We start from the raw sequence: 21660 nt of genomic DNA, 5'->3' as shown, positions 1-21660 counted from the left end.
TGTGTACTCAGTCCCCTGCTGTACTCACTGTACACCCATGATCGTGCAGCCAAGCTTCCATCGAACACAATATATAAGTTTGCTGATGACACAACAAGTGTAGGCTGTATCTCGGGTAATGATGAGTTTGAGTACAGAGAGGAAATTAAGAATCTGGTGGCATGGTGCAAAGACAATAACCTATCGCTCAACGTCAGCAAGACGAAGGAATTGGTTGTTCACTTCAGAAGGAGTAGCGGATGGCACGACCCAAGTTACATCCGTGATGTGCAAGTGGAACAGGTCAAAAGCTTTAAGTTCCTTGGGGTCAATATCACAAGTGACCTGACTTGGTCCAATCAAGCAGAGTTCACTGCCAAGAAGGCCCACCAGCACCTTTACTTCCTGAGAAAACTAAAGAAATTTGGCCTGTCCCCTAAAACCCTCACTAATTTTTATAGGTGCACCATAGAAAGTATTCTTCTAGGGTGCATCACAACCTGGTATGGAAGTTGTCCTGTCCAAGACCGAAAGAAGCTGCAGAAGATCGTGAACACGGTGCAGCACATCACACAAACCAATCTTCCGTCCGTGGACTCACCTTACACCGCACGCTGTCGGAGCAGTGCTGCCAGGATGATCAAGGACACAACCCACCCAGCCAACACACTTTTCGTCCCTCTTCCCGCCGGAAGAAGGCTCAGGAGCTTGAAGACTTGTACGGCCAGATTTGGGAACAGCTTCTTTCCAACTGTGATAAGACTGCTGAACAGATCCTGACCCGGATCTGGGCCGTACCCTCCAAATAGCCGGACCTGCCTCTCGGTTTTTTTGCACTACCTTACTTTCTGTTTTTCTATTTTCTATTTATGATTCATAATTTAAATTTTTAATATTTACTCATTTTTACTATTTTTAATATTTAATATTTGTAATCCAGGGAGTGGGAAGCGCAGAATGAAATATCGCTGTGATGATTATATGTTCTAGTATCAATTGTTTGGCGACAATAAAGTATAAAGTATATGCCTAAGATTTTTGTACAAAACCTTATAAATACACAAGGTAGCTTATATAGGCAAATTTATTGTATGTCCATAAAGTGACGCTAGACTGTTGATGAGGTGATTGACAGGAAATAATAAAGTAGTGGTGGAGTTAGTGGGTGGAGGTGTTGATCAGCCTTACTGCTTGGGGAAAGTAACTGTTTTTTGAATCTGGTGGTCCTGTGTTGTGTAGTGTCCTCCATGGTCTATGAGCAGGACAAATAGTCCATGAGCAGGGTAGGTGGCATCCTTCATGACGTTACTGGTCCTTTTCCAGCACCTCGATGCTATAAAAGTGATTTCCTATATAATAATATTAATAGGCAGTATAAATTTTTATTATGTGTACCAAATTTTTATTATGGTTGCGAAGAAAAAGCATTTTCAGTATGTATATTGTATACATTTCTCTGACATTAAATTGTACCTTTGAAACCTTTGAAAGGTAGGGTTCAATGTTTTCATCACTTACAAATGGTAATTCTTCCTATGTCATGGATATTAACAAAGCAATTGAAATGTTTTTGAAATATATCCATTGAAACCTGTTATGACAAAAAAATCACATTATTAGTTCCATTGAATTAGTGCAAGAAAACATGAAAGACGATTGTAATATGCCCATAAAGTAACATTCTAAATCACTTAGCTTTATGTTTGAGGAAATAAATCAGAATCAATTTGATTATAACGAGGCAATCTTACTTTGAAAGTTGGGAAGTCACGATGCAGCGGTATAAATCTTTGGCTATGAACATAAGAGATTCTGTAGTTGCTGGAAATTCAGAGTAATGCATACAAAATGCTGCTTCTGATGAAGGGCTAAGTTTATTCCTCGCCATTGATGCTTCTGACATGCTGAGTTCCTCCAGCATTTTATGTGTATAAATCTTTGGTTAGGCCAAGTTTTCAGTATCGTATGCTCTTCAGGTCATCGATTTGGAGGCTTTGGAGAGGATGCAAGAAGCAATCCACAGCATGCTGCTTGATTTTCAGAGCATTTGCTATAAGGAAAGGTTAGACAAACTTGGATTATTTCTATTGAAGCACTGGATGCTGAAGAAAGACCTAATACAAGTTTATAAAACTATGAGGGGCATATGAAGGTTGGAAAGTCAGGGACCTTTTACCTGTGTGGAAATACCACATATGAAAGGGCACAGGTTCAAGATGAGAGAAGGAAAATTTAATGGGTATGTACGAGGCAATTTTTTTTTTACACAGAATGCTGGATGCTTGAAATGGCACAGGCATCATTAGCTATTCAGCCTTTGCAGTACAGTTCTATCTTCATTGTTAAAAATGCTTTTCTTTCTGGCCCATGTAACCATTGGTTCATCATTACAAACCATAACGTCCAAGTTTATTCAATTCATTTTCTGTAACTCTGTCATCATTGCCAAGATTCATTGGCAATTCCTAACTTCCCGCAGACAGTGCACACACAAGGAAATGGAATGTTATCACAGGAAAGCAGCATCCATCATCAAGGACCCCCCATCATCCAGGCCACGCTCTCTTCTTGCTGCTGCCATTGCGAAGGTGGTATAGGAGTCTCAGAAACCACACCACCAGATTCAGTTAATACCCTGAACCATCAGGCTCTTGAACCAGAGGAGATAACTTCACAACTTCGCTCACCCGTTCATTGGTTATGAGACCCAGAGCCTGTGGCCTTACTTTCAAGGACTCTTCATCTCATGTTCTTGGCATTTCTTGTCTATTTATTCATTTATTATTATTTCTTTTGTATTCGCAGTTTGTTGTCTTTTGTCCATCCTATTGGGTGCAGTTTTACAATGATTCTATTATGTTTCTTGGATTTACTACTAAGTATGCCCACTATGTCCTGGGTTTGACTCTAAACTGCAACTGGTGATGAGGCTCTGATTGGGGACTCTCAGAGCTTTGGGGAAAGTGGAGTTACCCCTTAATCATTCATTGCTCCCAGGGCCGCTCTGACCTGGAACGGTAGCACCTGCAAGAGTTCCTGCTCAGGATACGAGCGAAGGCCAACGGCAGATCCAGCAGGTTCAGTAACTGAACTTATGACGGAGAAGGCGGATGAGCTACAACCTCAAATGACAACGGCTATAGTACAGGCGGATGAACATTTGGGAAGAGAAATGACAATTTCTTCAGTTCGCCCAACAGAAAGCAATAGCAAACCACCGTTGCTAGATACTAGGTTTCCCAGAATCTATTTGCTAAGAAAACCATGGCCAAACTCACAAAATGTATAGCACAACAGCAGCGTCAAGAGGATCTTCAAGACAATTCTGAAGATGCTTCGCTCGGTAGGGTTAATCCTGGGTAGCAGGGGATTCCCCCACCGCCATCAAGCTACTGCTTATAAACTTCAGGTAACACAAAAGAAAATTATTGCCACTTGGAATGTAAAAACCCTGTATCAAGCAGGAAGATTGGACAATGTGATAAACGAAATGGAAAGACTAAAAATTGACATCATGGGAATTAGCGAAGTTGGTTGGACAGGTGCTGGAACATGTCAGATTAGAAATAAAACACTAATTTATTCTTATGGAACATCCCATACTAATGGAGTAGGAATTCTTATGGATGAAAACATGGCAAAAAGTGGTTTAGGGCATTGGGCAATGTCAGAAAGAGTGCACTCACAACATGCTGGAGGAACTCAGCAGGTCGGGCAGCATCCGTGGAAACGTTGACTGATCGTTTCCACGGATGCTGCCCGACCTGCTGAGTTCCTCCAGCGTGTTGTGAGTGTTTCTTTGACCCCAGCATCTGTAGATTATTTTCTGCATCAGAAAGAGTGCTCCTTGTTAGATTCAGAGGACAACCATTTGATTTGGCAATTATATAGGTATATGCACCAACAGATGGAACAAATGAGGATATAGATAAATTCTATGAAGAGCTTGAACAAGCAAAGAATGGATGAAAATCTCAAGATGTTGTTATTGTCATGGGACATCTAAATGCTAAAGTAGGTCAAGGTGCTGATGGAAATGCCATAGGAAAATTTGGACTAGGGGAAAGAAATGAAAGAGGTGAGAAATGGGTAGAATGGGTCAAGATGAATAATCAGGTCATTATGAATACCTACTTTAAAAACCATCCAAGACACTTGTGGACCTGGAAAAGTCCAGTTGACAACACTAGAAATCAAATTGACTTTATTACTATAAACCAAAGATTTAGAAACTCAGTGACTCAATGCAAAACATATCCAGGTGCAGACTGTAATAGTGACCATAACCCAGTAAAATGTCATGTAAAAGTAAAACTAAAAAAACTAAAGCAAAAACCTGAATAATCCCTTCACTACTCGCAATTAATTAAAGAAGAAAACTTAAGACAAAAATTCACAATTGAGGTAAGGAATAGATTTCAAAGTCTAGAAATAGAATCTGTTGCAGATGATAGCAATCTTGTAGAAATGAAGTTTAACTTTCTCAAGGATGCCTTGGTAGAATCAGTAAAGTCAGTGATTCCTAAAAAAGAAAAAAGCACAAAGAATAAATGGATGACAGATGAAATCAAAAATCTAATGGAAGAAAGGAGACTGAAAAAAGCAAATCCTATGGAATATAAGTGAACAACTAGAAAGAATCCCTATTATTGATCCAGAAAGGTTACATCAACAAATCAAGAATATCACTGGTAAAAAGCCCCCCTGTTCTTCAGGTGGATGTTTGAAAGCAAAGGACGGTACCATTATCATGGAAAAAGATGAGATTATGAACAAATGGACTGAGAATATTCAGGACTTGTTTGAAGATGATCGAGACGAAAAACCAGAAATTAAGAAGAACATTGAAGGTCCAAGTATTGTAAAATCTGAAGTTCGTAATGCAATAAATAAGATGAAGAAAGGAAAGGCAGCAGGTCCTGATGAATTAGTAATAGAACAAATTATTGCCCTTGAAGATTATGGAATTGAAAAACCTACTGATTTAATCAATGACATTTATGAGACTGGAATAATACCAGAAGAGATGAAAAAATCAGTATTTATCACTCTTCCTAAGAAATCTGGAGCAATACAATGTGAATTACATAGGACCATAAGTTTAATGAGTCATATCACCAAGATACTTCTAAGAATTTTGATGACAAGAGCTAAAAGTAAGATATGAGCTGTAATAGGTAAAGAACAATGTGGTTTTGTGAAAGACAAAGGTACAAGAAACGCGATATTGATGTTCAGCATACTATCAGAACAACCTATTTAAGTGCAAAAAGATATGTTTGTTTGTTTTACCAACTACACAAAAGCATTTGATAAAGTGAATCACAATAAGTTATTTGAAATATTACAGGAAACTCTAGATCTAGATTTGAAAGACCTCCGCCTAATCAGAAATCTGTACTGGGAACAAACTGCCACTGTAAGAATAGATGGAAAAGTGAGTCAGTTTACAGAAATCAATAGAGGCATTAGACAAGGGTGTGTTTTCTCCCTTGATTTGTTTAATGTGTACAGTGAAACAATATTACAAAAAATAAGAGACATCTTGGGAATCAAAGTTGGCGGTGAAAACATCAATAATTTCAGATATGCGGATGACACTGTGTTAATTGCAAGTACAGAGGAAGAAATACAAAATTTAATTGATATAGTTGCTGAAGAAAGTGCAAAAATGGGTCTATCTATTAATTGCAAAAAGACAGAATATATGGTACTATCCAAAAAGCAGGAAAATCCTATCTGCAGGCTGAAAATAAATGGGGAAGACATAAAACAGGTACTGAACTTTTGCTACTTAGGAAGCTGGGTGACATCTAATGGCAGGTGCGACATGGACATCAAAAGAAGAATAGGGATGATAAAAGACACCTATACAAGAATGAAGAGTATACTGACCAACACTAAACTAGGCATGACAACCCGCCTCAGAGTACTGAAATGTTACGTTTATCCAGTTATGTTATATGGATCAGAATGTTGGACAATATCTAGTAACATGTGGAAACGAATTGAAGCAGCAGAGATGTGGTTTTTGAGGAGGATGTAAAGAATATCATGGATGAAATGAATATCTAATGAGGATGTCATGAACAGAGCAAGCACAAAAGAGAAATAATGTATGAGATCATGAAAAGGCAACATAACTTCATTGGACATGTGATTAGGAAAGAGGAGTTAGAATGCACGGTAATTATGGGAAAGATTGAAGGTAAGAAAGCAAAAGGAAGGCAAAGACAAATGATGATGGAGACAGCAGCCAGAGAACTGGAAATGAATACCAATGAATTGATCCACTTGACCCGAAACAGGAGTGTGTGGGCGATGGCAGTCAAAGCTCAAACTGGGCATGGCAACTGATGATGATGATACCCACATGAAAACAAATCTTGGGGTTGTATATGGTGACATACTGTATATATACTTTGAGTAATATATTTATCTTGAACTTTGAAATCACAGGAGGAACTCAGCATGGCGGACAGCCTCAATGGAGGGAAATGGATAACTGACGTTTCGGGTCGAGACTCTTCATCTGTCTGACCCACAGAGTTCCTTCAGCATTTGGCTGTTACTCCAGATTCTGGAATCTGCAGTCTCATGCCTCAAACTCAGTGGTTTTCTTAGCAACTTCAGTATCAATTGTAACAAAAGATATAAGCAAGATTGTCTCACATTGAGGAAGGAAATCCTGACATATTTTAACAGAAGTTTTCCCTGAGGGACATTAACAAACCAGATGGATTCTTACGTCAATCCAGAAACATCACTGTCATTTTAAATAGGACTAGCTGTTTTTCATTGATTTCCTTAGATTACAGATTATTAACTAATAGAAGGGGTGACAATGCAAATAGAAGTCTCATCAGAAGAATCCAGCTAGCTGTGGGAGCTCAAACCACCTGTGCTTGGCTGAGCCATATTGAAATGCTGACAGCCAGTCTCCTGCTGGAATACAAAGCTGGGGTCTTGAAATAAATAAGCAAGGTTAGGCAGCTGGTATTTTTGGGTTCATGAAAAGTTCTTTCTTGTATGATTTTTTGAGACAGCTTATCTGTTGAGTTCTTCCAGTACTTTGTGTGTGTTGCTCTGAATTTCCAGCGTCTGCAGAATCTCATGTTTAGATTTCACAAAACTATGCTCTTTAGTGAGAAATCACAAGGAGATTTTTACTGACAAACAATTCAACATTTTGGAGATTGTACACTTCACCAAAGGTAAAATGAGGTGACTGTCACCAATGGTACAAAAATCTACTTCAGAACATTCAAAGCATGAACCGCATCATTGATCTCTTCAGGGTATAAAGCTGAGGACCACTTTAAACTTTTATGGGATAATGTTTACAACAATCACTTGGGTTTTCTTACTGTCAACTGGAATATTACAATCTGGGAATCCAAGGACTCTGTAACTACATTATGGCTGAGAGATGCATCCTTTACATGTTGCATAAGTACAAATTTGTTTACAATATTCATTGCAAATCAAAGCTGCTGATATGTAGTGCAAATTGTGCTACTCAGAAATTGAAAACTTGGTCTCAAGTAAGTTCCAACAGGCTATTTTGAACTTCGAATTTTTTAAGACAACACCTGAATTTTTGGCTCCTTGCTTCCGTCAGGGTTTTATCAACTATAGATAAACAGTTGGGATAATAAGAGGTACAAAGTCACCTGGAGATTCTAAAGAATATCACAAACAAGAGAAAATCTGCAGACGCTGGAAATCCAAGCAACACACAAGAAATGCTGGAGAAACTACATCAGTGATGGGTCTTGGCCTGAATCATCAACTGTTTACTCTTTTCATAGATGCTGCCTGACATGTCAGATCCTCTGACATTTTGTGTGTGTTGCTGAAGAACAAAGGACAAGATAGGACAAAGTCAGCACAGTTTCTTTAGCGAAAATTTTGCCTGACAAACCTGTTGGAATTCTTTGAGGAGATTACGAGTAGGATAGATAAATGTGATGTAGTGGATGTTGTATATTTGGACTTTCAGAAGGCCTTTGACAAGATGCCATACATGAGGCTGCTTATCAAATTAAGAGCCCATGGTATTACAGGAAAGTTACAAACATGGTAAGAGTATTGGCTGATTGGTAGGAGGCAGCGAGTGGGAATAAAAGGATTCTTTTCTGGTTGGCTGCCAGTGACTAGTGGTGTTCCACAGGGGGTCGGTGTTGGGACTGCTTCTTTTTATGCTGTATACCAATGATGTAGGTGATGGAATAGATGGCTCTGTTGCCAAGTTTGCAAATGATACAAAGACTGGTGGAGGGGCAGGTACTGCTGAGGAAACGGGTAGGCTGCAGAAGTACTGGGACAGATTAGGAGAATGGGCAAGAAAGTGGCAAATGAAACACAATGTTGGAAATTACATGGTCATGTATTTTAGTAGTAGAAATAAGTGTGCAGAAAAAGGATTAGACTCGAGGGGCCAAATGGCCTAAGTTTCCTCCTATGTCATATGGCCTTACCACTGGTTAGACCATAATACTACTGCTTCCAGTACTTAAACCAACCTGGAGGTGCACAGGAGGACATGCTGTATCAACTTAGGGCAGCATAGTCTGATTCAGAGGTCAGCACCTCTGATTCCCTGATGAGGATGGCTCATGGACCTCTGGTTCTCTCCTCCTAAACTTAATAATCAGCTCTTTGGTCTTGCTGACATTGAGTGAGAGGTTGTTGTTGTGGCACCACTCAGCCAGATTCTCAATCTCCCTCCTATAAGCTGATTCATCACCACCTTTGAGTCAGCCTGTGACAGAGGTGTCATTAGCAACTTGAATATGTCATGGGAGCTGTGCTTAGCCACACTTTATTAAGTGTAAAGCGAGTAGAGCAGGTGGTTAAGCAACATAGCCTTGTTATGCACCTGTGCTGATGGAGACCGTGGAGGCAATACCGTTGCCAATCCGAACTGACTGGGATCTGCAATTGAGGAAATTGAGAATCCAATTGCACAAGGAGGAATTGAGGCCAAGGTCTTGAAGCTTATTGATTAGTTTTAAGGGGATGATAATAATGAATGCCATGCTGTATTTATCTTTGCTGTCCAAATGTTCCAGATGCTACCGTGCCGCTGTGCTGTAGCAGATTTCCTTGCATCAGGGGTTCCCAACCTCAGAATCAGAACCAATTTTATTATCGCCAGCATGTGTCGTGAAATTTGTAAACTTAGTAGAAGCAGTTCAATGAAATATATAATATACAAGAAGAAAAAAATAAATTACATGTATGTATATTGAATAGATTAAAATTGTGCAAAAACAGAAATAATGTATATTAAAAAATGTGAGGTAGTGTTCATGGATTCAATGTCCATTTAGGAATTGTATGGCAGAAGGGAAGAAACTGTTCCTGAATTATGCCATGGACCAATGCTATTAAGCAAAAGGTCGTGGACCACAGGTTGAGATCCGCTGGTCTGGAAGATCTAAATTGAAAGAGATAAATGAGGGAAACAGAAAGACAGAAAATATTGACAGGGCTGGAACTGAGGGGAAGAGTAGTTGATGAAAATCAGTAACAAAAGAGAATGCTGGAGATATTCACAGAATGTCTGTGGAGAGAAAATGGTCACACTACACAGAAGTGTTCTCTTCACCTTTTCTTCCTTCACTGCAACTTAAATCATGATCAACATCAAAGTTTTGTAAAATCTGATGAAATGTCATCCACTTCAAATGTTGACTCCATTTTATTCTCCATAGACACAGCTTGATCTATTGGGAATTTGGAACTTTTTTGTTTTTATTCAAAATGGATGGCTGTGGAGGCCAAGTCATTGAGTGTGAAAGTGGAAGTTCATAGGCTCTCGATTAGTCAGAGCTTCAAAAGTTCTGGGGAGAAAGCAGGAGAATGGGTTGAGAGGGAAATGGATCAGCTATGATGAAATGGCAGAGCAGACTGGACGGGCCAAATCGTCTAGTTTTTTTTAATTCCTTGAATAAAATAAATATATAAATGGCCTGTCTAAATTCATAGCCATAGTCATAGTCATACTTTATTGATCCCGGGGGAAATTGGTTTTCGTTACAGTTGCACCATAAATAATTAAATAGTAATATGTAAATTATACCAGGAAATAAGTCCAGGACCAGCCTATTGGCTCAGGGTGTCTGACCCTCCAAGGGAGGAGTTGTAAAGTTTGATGGCCACAGGCAGGAATGACTTCCTATGACGCTCTGTGTTGCATCTCAGTGGAATGAGTCTCTGGCTAAGTGTACTCCTGTGCCCAATCAGTACATTATGTAGTGGATGGGAGACATTGTCCAAGATGGCATGCAACTTGGACATCATCCTCTTTTCAGACACCACCGTCAGAGAGTCCAGTTCCATCCCCACAACATCACTGGCCTTACGAATGAGTCTGTTAATTCTGTTCTACTGATATTCTACAGATATCCATCTGTGCCCAGGATGAAATCCTGCTCCAAGATCATGTAACAAGCTGCCCATGGTGGAGAGTGACAACAGCATCAGAAAAAAGGAGGAATTTTCATTTACTAACAACATTAATGGAGCAAAATCCTCCTGAAATTCTTCACTCATCTGAGATCATAAAGTTAATTTTGAATCACCTAAGGAGGTATCAGGTCCAGTGGCCAATGCTTGATCAAAGAAATAGATTTTAAAGAGTGTTCTAAATGAAGGATCAACTTTACTCACCATATACTGTACAATTACATGAATTAGGAATTTGTTATAGTGTGTTGATCAGGGTGCAACATACAACAAAAACAATATTCAACAAATAAAAAGAATAATGAATTATATAAAAGTAATGTTCAAGGTTAAAGTACGGATATGGAACACAATGTGCATAAACACATGAATACCAGTATGTATTTACAATGGGAACAGCATTTATAGTGTTTACAGTGCAGTGCAGTGACTGAGGTAATGGATAGAGATGAGTGGGGGTTAACTAGAGTGGCAGATCAGATTAACTGCCTGGGGGAGGAAACATTTATGATGGCAGGAAGATTTTGTTTTAATAGCCCTGTAGTGCTTTCAAGAATGGAGCTTGTGGAAAATGGAGCTTCCTGGGTGAAGAAAGAGGAGTTGAGGGATTCGGGAGAAGAATACAAAATTCGAAAGTGACAGTTGATAATCAGGACACAACTGACAAAGCAATTAAATTCAGGGTATATGTGAGAGACTAGAGTTAAAGAACCTAAATGTACTGAAAATTGTGAACTTAGGAAAGAAGGACACAAAAAATCAAATTAAAAGACTTCAAGAAAGTTTTAAATCTGTTACCTTCTTGTATTCACATTGTTAACCCTTCCTTTTACTCAATAAATTGGCATCTGCACTCAGAATGAAGCTTTTAATTCCAGAACGAAGGAGATGTCCTCTTCCTTCACCAACAATGCTGCCCTCAACAGCATCTCTTCCGTTTCATGCAAGTCTGCTCTCACCTCAACATCCCACCAGCCTACCAGGGATAGAGTTCCATTTGTCCTCACCTACCACCACACCAGCCTCTGCGTCCAGCACATAATTCTCTGAAACTTCCGCCATCTCCAACGGGATCGCACCACCAAGCACATCTTTCACTCCCCCCTACTTTCTGTTTTCCGCAGGGATCGCTCCCTAAGCAACTTCCTTGTCCATTCGTCTCTCCCCACTATCTCCCTCCTGGCACTTATCTTTGCAAGCAGAACAAATGCTATGCCTATCCCGACTCCTCCTCCCTCACTACCATTCAGGGCTGCAGTCCTTCCAGGTGAGACGACACTTCACCTGTGAGTTTGTTGGGGTCATCTACAGTACCGTTGCTCCGGTGTGGCCTCCTATATATTGGTGAGACCCAACATAGATTGGGAGACTGCTTAAGCAAGCATCAATGCTCTGCCTGCCAGAAAAGTCAGATCTCCCAGTGGCCACCGATTTTAATTCCACTTCCCAATGACATTCCGATGTGTCAGTCCATGGCCTCCTCAACCATTGTGATGAGGCCACACTCAGTTTGGAGGAGCAACACCTTATATTCCGTCTGGGTAGCATCCAACCTGATGGCATGAACATCGGTTCCTCAAACTTCAGTTAATGCCCCCCCCGCCACTTCAACATTCCCCATTCTCTTTTCCTTCTGTCACCTTATCGCCTTACCTAAACATCACCTCCTCTGGTGCTCCTCCCCCTTTTTTTTCTTTCATGGATTTCTGTCCTCTCCAAACAGATTCCCCCTTCTCCAGCCCTGTATCTCTTTCACCAATCAACTCTCACCTTCTAACTCTGACTCCTCATCTTTTTTTCTTCAGTTCTGATGAAAGGTCTCAGCCTGAAACATCGACTGTACTCTTTTCCATAGATGCTGCCTGGCCTGCTGAGTTCCCCCCAGCATTTTGTGTGGGTTGCTTGGATTTCCAGAATCTGCAGATTTTCTCTTGTTGCTAATTTGATTTATTATTATCAAGTGTAGCAATGTACAGTGAAAAACTTGCATTGCATACCATCCATACAGATTATTTCATTAAAGTTCATACGAGGGCTATACGAATCAAAGGACACCCCTACCTTCACAAGTGCCAGATGGAGAAAAGGATACAACGCAGACCTTGCCTTTGTTACCTCGGCAAGCTCCAACCTTTTCACATGAACAGTCCTCCAACATTATACCCAAATCCCAACATTGTCCAGTCCAGGTAGAATCCCTTCCGGTTCTGAAACCTGTACCATCAAAGTAGCTACCAAGATTTAACCCGAGAAAAGCGAATTGGACATCTTTCGCAGAATCCCTTGATCAGCTTATCGATACCATACCACCAGAACCTGATCATTATGATAAATTTGTCCCACTAATCTGGAAAGTAGCGCAGAAGAACATACCTAAAGGCTGCAGAACCAAATTTATTCAGGGATGATTACTGATATCAAGCAAAGTTATGATGAGTATGTCAACTTATACAACCAAGACCCATTTGGTCAAGACACAATTGAAATGGGAAAGTCAGTTCTGTCCCTACTGAGCCAAGAGAGACAACAACATTGGCAGGAACTGATAGAACATGACCAAGAACAGTAAGAAGGCATGGGCAACTGTTCGGAAACTCAACTCAGACAATAGACCACCACAGAGAATTGTTGCCGTAACACCCAATCAGGTTGCTCTAGTTTCAAGATAGTCCCTGTAGATCCCGTCTCCTTGTCAAGATTCCTCCGGTTTGCTGTTCTACATTCACGTATACGCCAGCATCCCCAACTTAGTCGACGTGCCAGTGTCCTGCACTTGGGTTCTCCTCAGTCACCCCGTGCAACACCACCAACTGATACTAGGTGGTCGACCAAATAAAAAGGAAAGGAGGAAAAAGAAAAAAACAACCTCAAGAGATGGAGTCAGCTCTCTCAAACAGGAGTAACAACTTCCCACCTCTCACCCTAGAAGAATTAAAGGATGAAGTATCCAGCTAAAATCCAACAAAGCTGCTGGCATAGATGGGATTCTGAATGAATTCCTTAAACATCTTGGACCTAAAGCACTCCACTGGCTTCTGTCCCTTTTTAACTAAACACAAAATAATCTGCAGATGCTGGCGTCAAAGCAACACTCACAACATGCTGGAGGAACTCAGCAGGTCGGGTAGCATCCGTGGAAACGATCAGTCGACGTTTTGGGCCGGAACCCCCGACGAAGGGTTCCGGCCCGAAACGTCGACTGATCGTTTCCACGGATGCTGCCTGACCTGCTGAGTTCCTCCAGCGTGTTGTGAGTGTCCCCTTTTAACTGTTGCCTAAGATCATTAAAGATACTGATTAAAGATAAAAGTAGAGAAGAGCCAAAGTTGTTGCTCTCCTAAAACCCAATAAAGACCCCAACATTCCTAAAAACTACAGATCGATTTCCTTGCTCTGCACCCTCTATAAACTCCATGAGAGACTCATACTAAAAAGAATATCCCCCTTAGTCGAAGATCTTCTAACACCAGACCAAGCCGGGTTCAGGCCAGGCCGCTCTTGCTGCAGTCAAGTCCTGAACTTAACCCAGTATATTGAGGATGGCTTTGAAATGCGACAAATTACAGGGGCAGTATTCATTGACTTAACAGCAGCATACGACACTGTGAATCACAGAGGCCTTCTAGTGAAATTATCTAAAATATTAAAGAATGAAACAACAGTCAAAGTAATAAGAAGCCTCCTAGAAAATCGTAGATTTTAAGTAGAAATGAATAGAATAAGAGTAGGTGGCATCTACAAAAGAGCGGACTACCACAGGGATCAGTCCTAGCACCTCTACTATTTAATGTCTACACAAACAACCAACCAACCTTTCCTAACACATGCAGGTTTATCTATGCAGACGACCTATGCATAGCAACACAAGCTAACTCCTTCCAAGAAGTTGAAGTACGACTTACAGCAGCCCTCGAAGCAATGAAGCAGTATTATGAAAAATGGTCTCTGAACCCAAATCCATCAAAAACTCAAGTGTGTGCATTCCACCTGAGGAATCGAGAAGCAGCTTGGAAACTCAAGATCTTCTGCTGTGGGAAGGAGCTCAAACACCATCTGACTCCACTTTACCTGGGCGTGACACTGGATAGGACGCTCTCATTTGCCACCCACATCCAAAAACTCTGAGGGAAAGTTGGCTCTCGCAATTCTCTCTTGAAAAAATTAGCAGGCACGAAATGGGGAGCTAATGCTCACACACTTAGATCAACTGCCCTAGCACTCTGCTATGCACCTGCAGAATACTGTGCACCTGTGTGGGGCAGATCAGCCCATGTGAAGAAAATAGACCCATTGCTTAACGAAGCCTGCCGAATGATCACAGGCACACTGCGCCCCACACCCACTAACATCCTTTACAGACTTGCAGGCATTGCTCCCCAAGAGATCCAAAGACACACTACAACAAAAATTGAAAAAGGTAAACAGAACTCGGATCCACGGCACCCACTACATCATCATGTGCCAGTTTCCAACCGCCTAAAATCGAGGAAAAGCTTTGCTACAGTGGAGGAACTACCGCACGGAACATCCCCCCCCCCCCCCAAACATACAGGATTGACCTCTGGCAACAAACAGAAGCCAAAATCCCACCAAATCCCACCAAACAATACAGTGCAAGACCCCACAGAAATGTTACCAGATGGGGCACTGCTTGACAGACGGAAGTGGTGCACTCTTAACAGAGTGAGAGCGGGAGTTTGTAGGATGGGAGACAATATGGTGAAGTGGGGTTTAAAGACCAGCAAATCCTGTGAGTGTGGCGAAAGGGTGTAGAACATTGAACACATTCTGCACAACTGCCCACTCTCACCTGACTTAGTTGACAGTGACCTGCTCAACATCAACCAAACAACACTAGAGTGGCTGGCTGTCTGGTGTGACAAGCTATGATGACGATTAAAGTTCAAAGTAAATTTATTATCAAAGTGCATATACATCACTAGATACAACCCTGAGATTCATTTTCTTGTGGGCCTAATTAATAAATCCAAAATAGAATAGTAACCAGAATAGAATCAATGGAAGTCTGCACCAACTTGGGTGTTCAACAGTGCATAGAGGTACCACGAGCAAAAATAATGACAGAGTGCAGAATAAAGTGTTATATTTACAGAGAAAGTGCAGTGGAGGCAGATAATAAGATGCAAGACTTGGCAAAAGAATTGCTCTCTATAATATTTCCTACATCCCCAATCCACAAGCTATAGTGAATAAACTGTACTATCCCCTTGCTACCAAGATATTAACTTTCTATTTCCAATTGCAAGTACATTTTCCCTTTCAGTTTTTCTGTTCCCATCATTCAACTTTTTACAACAGAGCTTTGAACGAAACCTGACTGCCTATAGAGAAAATACAAAAACATTTGAGATTTTGCAGTTGCTGGAAATCCAGAGCAACAAACACAAAATGCTGGAGGAACTCCACAGGTCAGGCAGCATCTACAGATAAACTAATCTTTCAGGTTGAAACCTTTCATCAGGACTGGAAAAGAAGGGTGAAGAAGACAAATAAGAAGGTAGGGGGAGGGAAAAATGTGATAGGTGATCGGGGATTCATTAGTTAGGGAACAGACAGGAGGTTCTGTGGGTGAGAACGAGATTCCTGGATGTTATGTTGCCTCCCAGGTGCCAGGGTCCAGGACATCTTGGATTGAGTCCTCAGTATTCTTAAGTGGGAGGGAGAACAGCCAGAGGCCGTGGTCCATGTAGACACCAATGACATGGGTAGGACGAGTGATGAGGTTCTGCAAAGGGAGTTCAGGGAGTTGGGTGCTAAGTTAAAGGGCAGGGCCTCCAGGGTTGTGGTCTCAGGATTGCTAACCATGCCACATGCTCGCATGCTAGTGAGGCTGGAACTGGGAAAATTATACAGTTTAACAGTGGCTAAGGAGTTGGTGTAGGAGAGAGGGCGTAAGATTTTTGGATCATTGGGCTCTCTTCCAGGGAAGGTGAGACCTGTAAAGAAGAGACAATTTGCACCTGAACTGGAGGGGGACTAATATTCTAGCATGAAGGATCATTAATCCTGCACATTGGGGTTTAAACTAGACTTGCAGGGGGATGGGAATCAGAGTGCCAAAACAGTTGGTGCAGAAGTTGAAGAGACAGTTGTTGGTAAGACTTCAGCAACAGTCAGGAATCAAAAGGTTGAGCTTGGTGCGACTAGTCTCCAGAGCTGCATATATTTCAATGCAAGAAATATTGCAGATCAGCTCAGGGCGTGGATCAACACCTGGAATTATGACGTTATAGCAGCAGTGAGACTTGGTTGCAGAAGGGGCAGGACTAGCAGCTCAATAGTCTGGGGCACACACGAGGAAATCTGCAGATGCTGGAAATTCAAGCAACACACACAAAATGCTGGTGGAACGCAGCAGGCCAGGCAGCATCTATAGGAAGAAGTACAGTCGACGTTTCGGGTCGAGACCCTTCGTCAGGACTAACTGAAAGAAGAGATAGTACGAAATTTGAAAGGGGGAGGGGAGATCCAAAATGGTAGAAGACAGGAGGGGGAGGGATGAAGCTAAGAGCCCTTGTCCTCACCTACCACCACACCAGCCTCTGGGTCCAACGTATAATTCTCCGTAACTTCCGCCACCTCCAACGGGATCCCAGCACCAAGCACATCTTTCCCTCCCCCCCTTTCTGCTTTCTGCAGGGATCGCTCCCTACACAACTCCCTTGTCCATTCATCCCCTCCATCCCTTCCCACGGATCTCCCTCCTGGCACTTATCCTTGTAAGCAGAACAAGTGCTACACATGCCCTTCCACTTCTTCCCTTACCACCATTCAGGGCCCCAGACAGTCCTTCCAGGTGAGGTGACACTTCACCTGTGAGTCGGCTGGGGTGATATACTGCGTCTGGTGCTCCCGGTGTGACCTTCTATACATTGGCGAGACCCGACACAGACTGGGAAACTGTTTCGCTGAACACCTATGCTCTGTCTGCCAGAGAAAGCAGGATCTCGCAGTGCCCACACATTTTAATTCCACGTCCCATTCCCATTCTGATATGTCTATCCACAGTCTCCTCTACTGTCAAGATGAAGCCACACTCAGGTTGGAGGAACAACACCTTATATTCCATCTGGGTAGCCTCCAACCTGATGGCATGAACATTGACTTCTCTAATTTCCGTTAATGCCCCTCCTCCCCTTCTTACCTCATCCCTTATTTACTTATTTATTAGTTTATATTTTTTCCCCTTTCTTTCTCTTTTTCTCCTTCTGTCCCTCTCACTATATCTTCCTCTGGGCTCCCCTCCCCCTTTCTTTCTCCCTAGGCCTCCCGTCCCATGATCCTCTCCCTTCTCCAGCCTAGTATCCCTTTTGCCAATCAACTTTCCAGCTCTTAGCTTCATCCCTCCCCTTCCTGTCTTCTCCTATCATTTCGGATCTCCCCCCTCCCCCTCCCACTTTCAAATCTCTTACTATCTCTTCTTTCAGTTAGTCCTGACCAATAGTCTGGGGTCCGGGTGTTTTAAATGTGACCAAGTGGGAAGATTAAAGGAGGAGGGGTGGCATTACCAGTCAGGGAAAATATCACAGCTGTGCTCCATCAGCATAGACTGGAGAACTTGACTAGTGAGGTGTTATGGGTGGAACTGAGAAATAAGAAAGGTATGTCCACATTAATGGGGCTATATTACAGACCACCTAACAGTGCTAGGGGTTTAGAGGAACAAATTTGAAAAGATTGCAGATTGTTGCAAGAAACATAAGGTTGTTATAGTAGGTGATTTTAACTTCCCACATATTGAATGGGAATCCCATACTATAAAAGCATTAGAAGGGATAGTTTGTCAAATGTATTCAGGAGAATCTCCTTCATCAGTATGTAGACGTTCCGAGAGGGCGTGCAATACTTAACCTGCTATTAGGGAATGAGACATGGCTGGCAACAGAAGTTTGTGTAGGAACATCTTGCATCCAGTGACCATAGTGCCATTAATTTCAAAGTAAATCTGCAAAAACATAGGTCTGGTCTGTGGGTTGAGATTCTAAATTGGAGAAAGGCCAGTTTTGGTGGTATGGGAAATGAGCTGGCAAGGCTGTTGGGACAGGCTGTTTTCTGGCAAAGGTGCACTTGGTAAGTGGGAGGCCTCAGAAAACAAAATTTTGAGAGTACAAAGCTTGCCATGTACCTGTCAGAATAAAAGGTGAAAATAACAAATATAGGGTACTTTGGTGTTCAAGAGATATTGAGGCCCTGGTTAAGCGAAAAGTAGAGGTGCATTGCAGGTATAGACAAGTAGGAACAAATGAGGTGTTAATGGAGTATAAGAATTGCAAGAGAACGCATAGAAAGAAATCAGGAGGGCTTAAACGAATTCTTTGCATTTGTATTTACTCAGGAGATAGACACAGTCATTAGAAGTGAGGCTAAGCAGCATTAACTTCATGGATCCGGTACAGATTACTGAGAAAGAGGTGTTTGCTATCCTGAGGTGGATAAATCCCCAGGGCCTAACAAGTATCCCCTCAGACACAGTAGAAGTAAAGTGCAGAAACTGTTGTGGCCCTAGCAGAGATATTTAATTCATCCTTAGGACAGGTACCAGAGGCATGGAGAATAGCCAATGTTGTTCCACTGTTTAAAAGAGGCTTTAAACATAAGACCATAAGACATAGGAGAAGCATTAGGCCATCCGATCAAGAAGCATACCATCGAGTTTGCTCTGCCATTCCATCATGGCTGATCTGGGAACCCACTCAACCCCAGAATAAACCCCAACATAAACTAGGAAATTACGTATAGGCCAGCGAATCTGACATTAGTTGCAGGAAACTTATTGGATGATAGGGATTTAGACATGGCCCTTGTGGCTAAAGGGATCAGGGGGTATGGAGGGAAGGCTGGTACAGGGTTCTGAGTTGGATGATCAGCCATGATCATACTGAATGGTGGTGCAGGCTCGAAGGGCCAAATGGCCTACTTTTGCACCTATTTTCTATGTTTCTATATTCTAAGGGAGTGGAAATATAAGTATTTGGATAGACATGGACGATTAAAGATAGTCAGCACGGCTTCATGCGTGGTAATTTATGTCTAACCAATCTCATAGACTTTTTTGAAGAAATTACCAAGAGAGTGGATGAAGACGAGGCAGTCGATGTTGTCTACATGGACTTCTGTAAGGCATTTGACATGGTTCTGCATAGGAGGCATTCAGAATGAGGTAGTAAATTGGATTAGACTTTGGCTATGTGGGTGAAGTCTGAGAGTGGAAGTAGATGGTTGCCTCTCTGACCAGAGGCCTGTGACTAGTGGGGTGCTGCAGGGATCGGTGCTGGGTCCTTTGTTGTTTATCAACTATATCAATGATCTGAATGATAAACAATTAACAGGATCAACAAATTTGTAGATGACACCAAGGTCGGGGTGTAGTGAACAGCGAGAAAGGTTATTAAGATCTGCATCAGTTGATAAACTGAGCTGAAAATGACAGATGAAATTTAATGCAGACAAATGAGAGACTTTGCACTTCGATAGGATCAACCAGGGTAGGTCTTACACAGTGAACAGTAGGGCACTGAGGAGTGTGGTAGGACAAAGGGATCTGGGAATACAGGTCCATAAATCGTTGAAGGTGGCATCAATAATAGATAGGGGTGCGAAGAAAGCTTTTGGCACATTGGCCTTCATAAATCAATGTACTTAGTACAGGAGATGGGATGCTATGTTGAAATTGTATAAGATGACAGTGAGGTCTAATTTGGAGCACTGTGTGCAGCTTTGGTCACCTACTTAGAGGAAAGATGTAAAGAAGGTTGAAAAAGTACTAAGAAAATTTACAAGGATGTTGCTGGGTCTGGAGGACCTGAGTTATGAAGAAAGACTGAATAGGTTAGGACTGTATTCTTTATGATATAGAAGATTCAGAAGAGATTTGATAGAGGTTTACAAAATATTGAGGGATATAGATAAGGACAATGGCAAGCAGGCTTTCCCCACTACAACCAGAGGTCATAGGTTAAGGGTGAAAGGTGAGAAACTTCAGGGGAATATGAAGGGAAACTTCTTCAGTCACAGAGTTGTGAGAGTCTGGAAAGAGCTGCTAGCACAACTGGTGCACGTGAGCTCGATTTCAATATTTAAGATAGGTACATGGATAGTAGGGGTATGGAGGGCTCTGGTGCCAGTGCAGGTCGATAGGAGTAGGCAGTTTAAAGAGCCTGTTTCTGTGCTGTACTTCTCTATGACTATAGGTCAGTCCTCCTACTTTTCTCATTTCTACTTTTGTCTGCCTAGTGGATCTCCTCTGGACCCACTCCAATGTCGGTACATTCTTTCTTAGATATGGGATCCAAAACTGTGGGTCACAAAACTCCAAATGTGGTATGTGGTCTGACCAATGCTTTATAAAGCCTCAGCATAACATTCTTGTAATCATTCTTTTTATTTATACAACAGCCTGACTTGGAAATAAATCGTTTAATGTTTCTAGGACCTCCAGCTAGACACTTGAGCCTGTCTGACATTGTTGAATGTAGCAATCCAATGAAATGAGTGAAATTTCTTGCATGGAAGCAAATTTAAATTTTTAAAGCTTTGAAAATATTTGGAACATTTTACCTTTGTTTCATTAGGTTAATTCTGTTTTATTGGTAAACTATGTCATTATTTCCACTTAGCATCCACCACCAACGAGCTGATTTTCATTATTGTTTACTAAATGTAAGTTGAACAAACCATTTAAAATATTGGTCTTTCTGAGGGGGTCATAATTTTAAGATGATAGGAGGAAGTTATGGGGGGGTGATGTCAAAGGTAAGTTTTTTACGCAATGTTCTATGATGATGTATTCAGGCAAAGAAAGGCTGGACACCTACAAGTGCATAGTACACCACACACATTTACTTTTAACATCAAACCTACATCCTCCACCTTTCCAACCAACTGATTGCCTTAGTGGTGACTCTTAAATCCTACTGGATGAACAGACTTGTTCAGCAATATTATCGCCTCTTTGAGGAACCATTTCCAATCATCACAAATTGCTACTCAAGAGCTCAGGAACAAACATAAGAGTGATGAACATTAAATTCCACTCTTTGCTAAAGACTTCAAAATATCAACCATTGTGACTGGTTCTGATTAACTGTCAGTTTGCCATTAGCCATAATGGAAAACAGCAGTAATGCTGCTTATTCAAAATGTTTCAAGTTTTTCCACATTTCTTATACAGTATGTTTAACTATAAAA

General features: G+C 41.5%; 1 protein-coding gene across 7 annotated transcripts in view; it reads right to left on the bottom strand.

Annotated features, from left to right (window-relative positions):
- The window catches only part of arb2a (ARB2 cotranscriptional regulator A), a 547284-nt gene that overhangs the window by 270220 nt on the left and 255404 nt on the right, over positions 1-21660 (bottom strand). The window contains exon 9 of one of the 7 annotated variants that reach the window (XM_063068472.1): positions 1380-1570. The exons of the other annotated variants lie outside the window; for them this stretch is intronic. Coding sequence (XP_062924542.1) covers positions 1490-1570 — 81 coding nt within the window. The 3' untranslated portion in view covers positions 1380-1489. Of the gene's footprint in view, positions 1-1379; positions 1571-21660 lie in introns of those variants that run through there. 7 annotated transcript variants of the gene reach the window in all.

This window comes from Mobula hypostoma, chromosome 16, assembly GCF_963921235.1.
Source record: "Mobula hypostoma chromosome 16, sMobHyp1.1, whole genome shotgun sequence".
NCBI classification, from domain to species: Eukaryota; Metazoa; Chordata; class Chondrichthyes; order Myliobatiformes; family Myliobatidae; genus Mobula; species Mobula hypostoma.
This window is presented reverse-complemented; position numbering and strand designations above follow the sequence as displayed.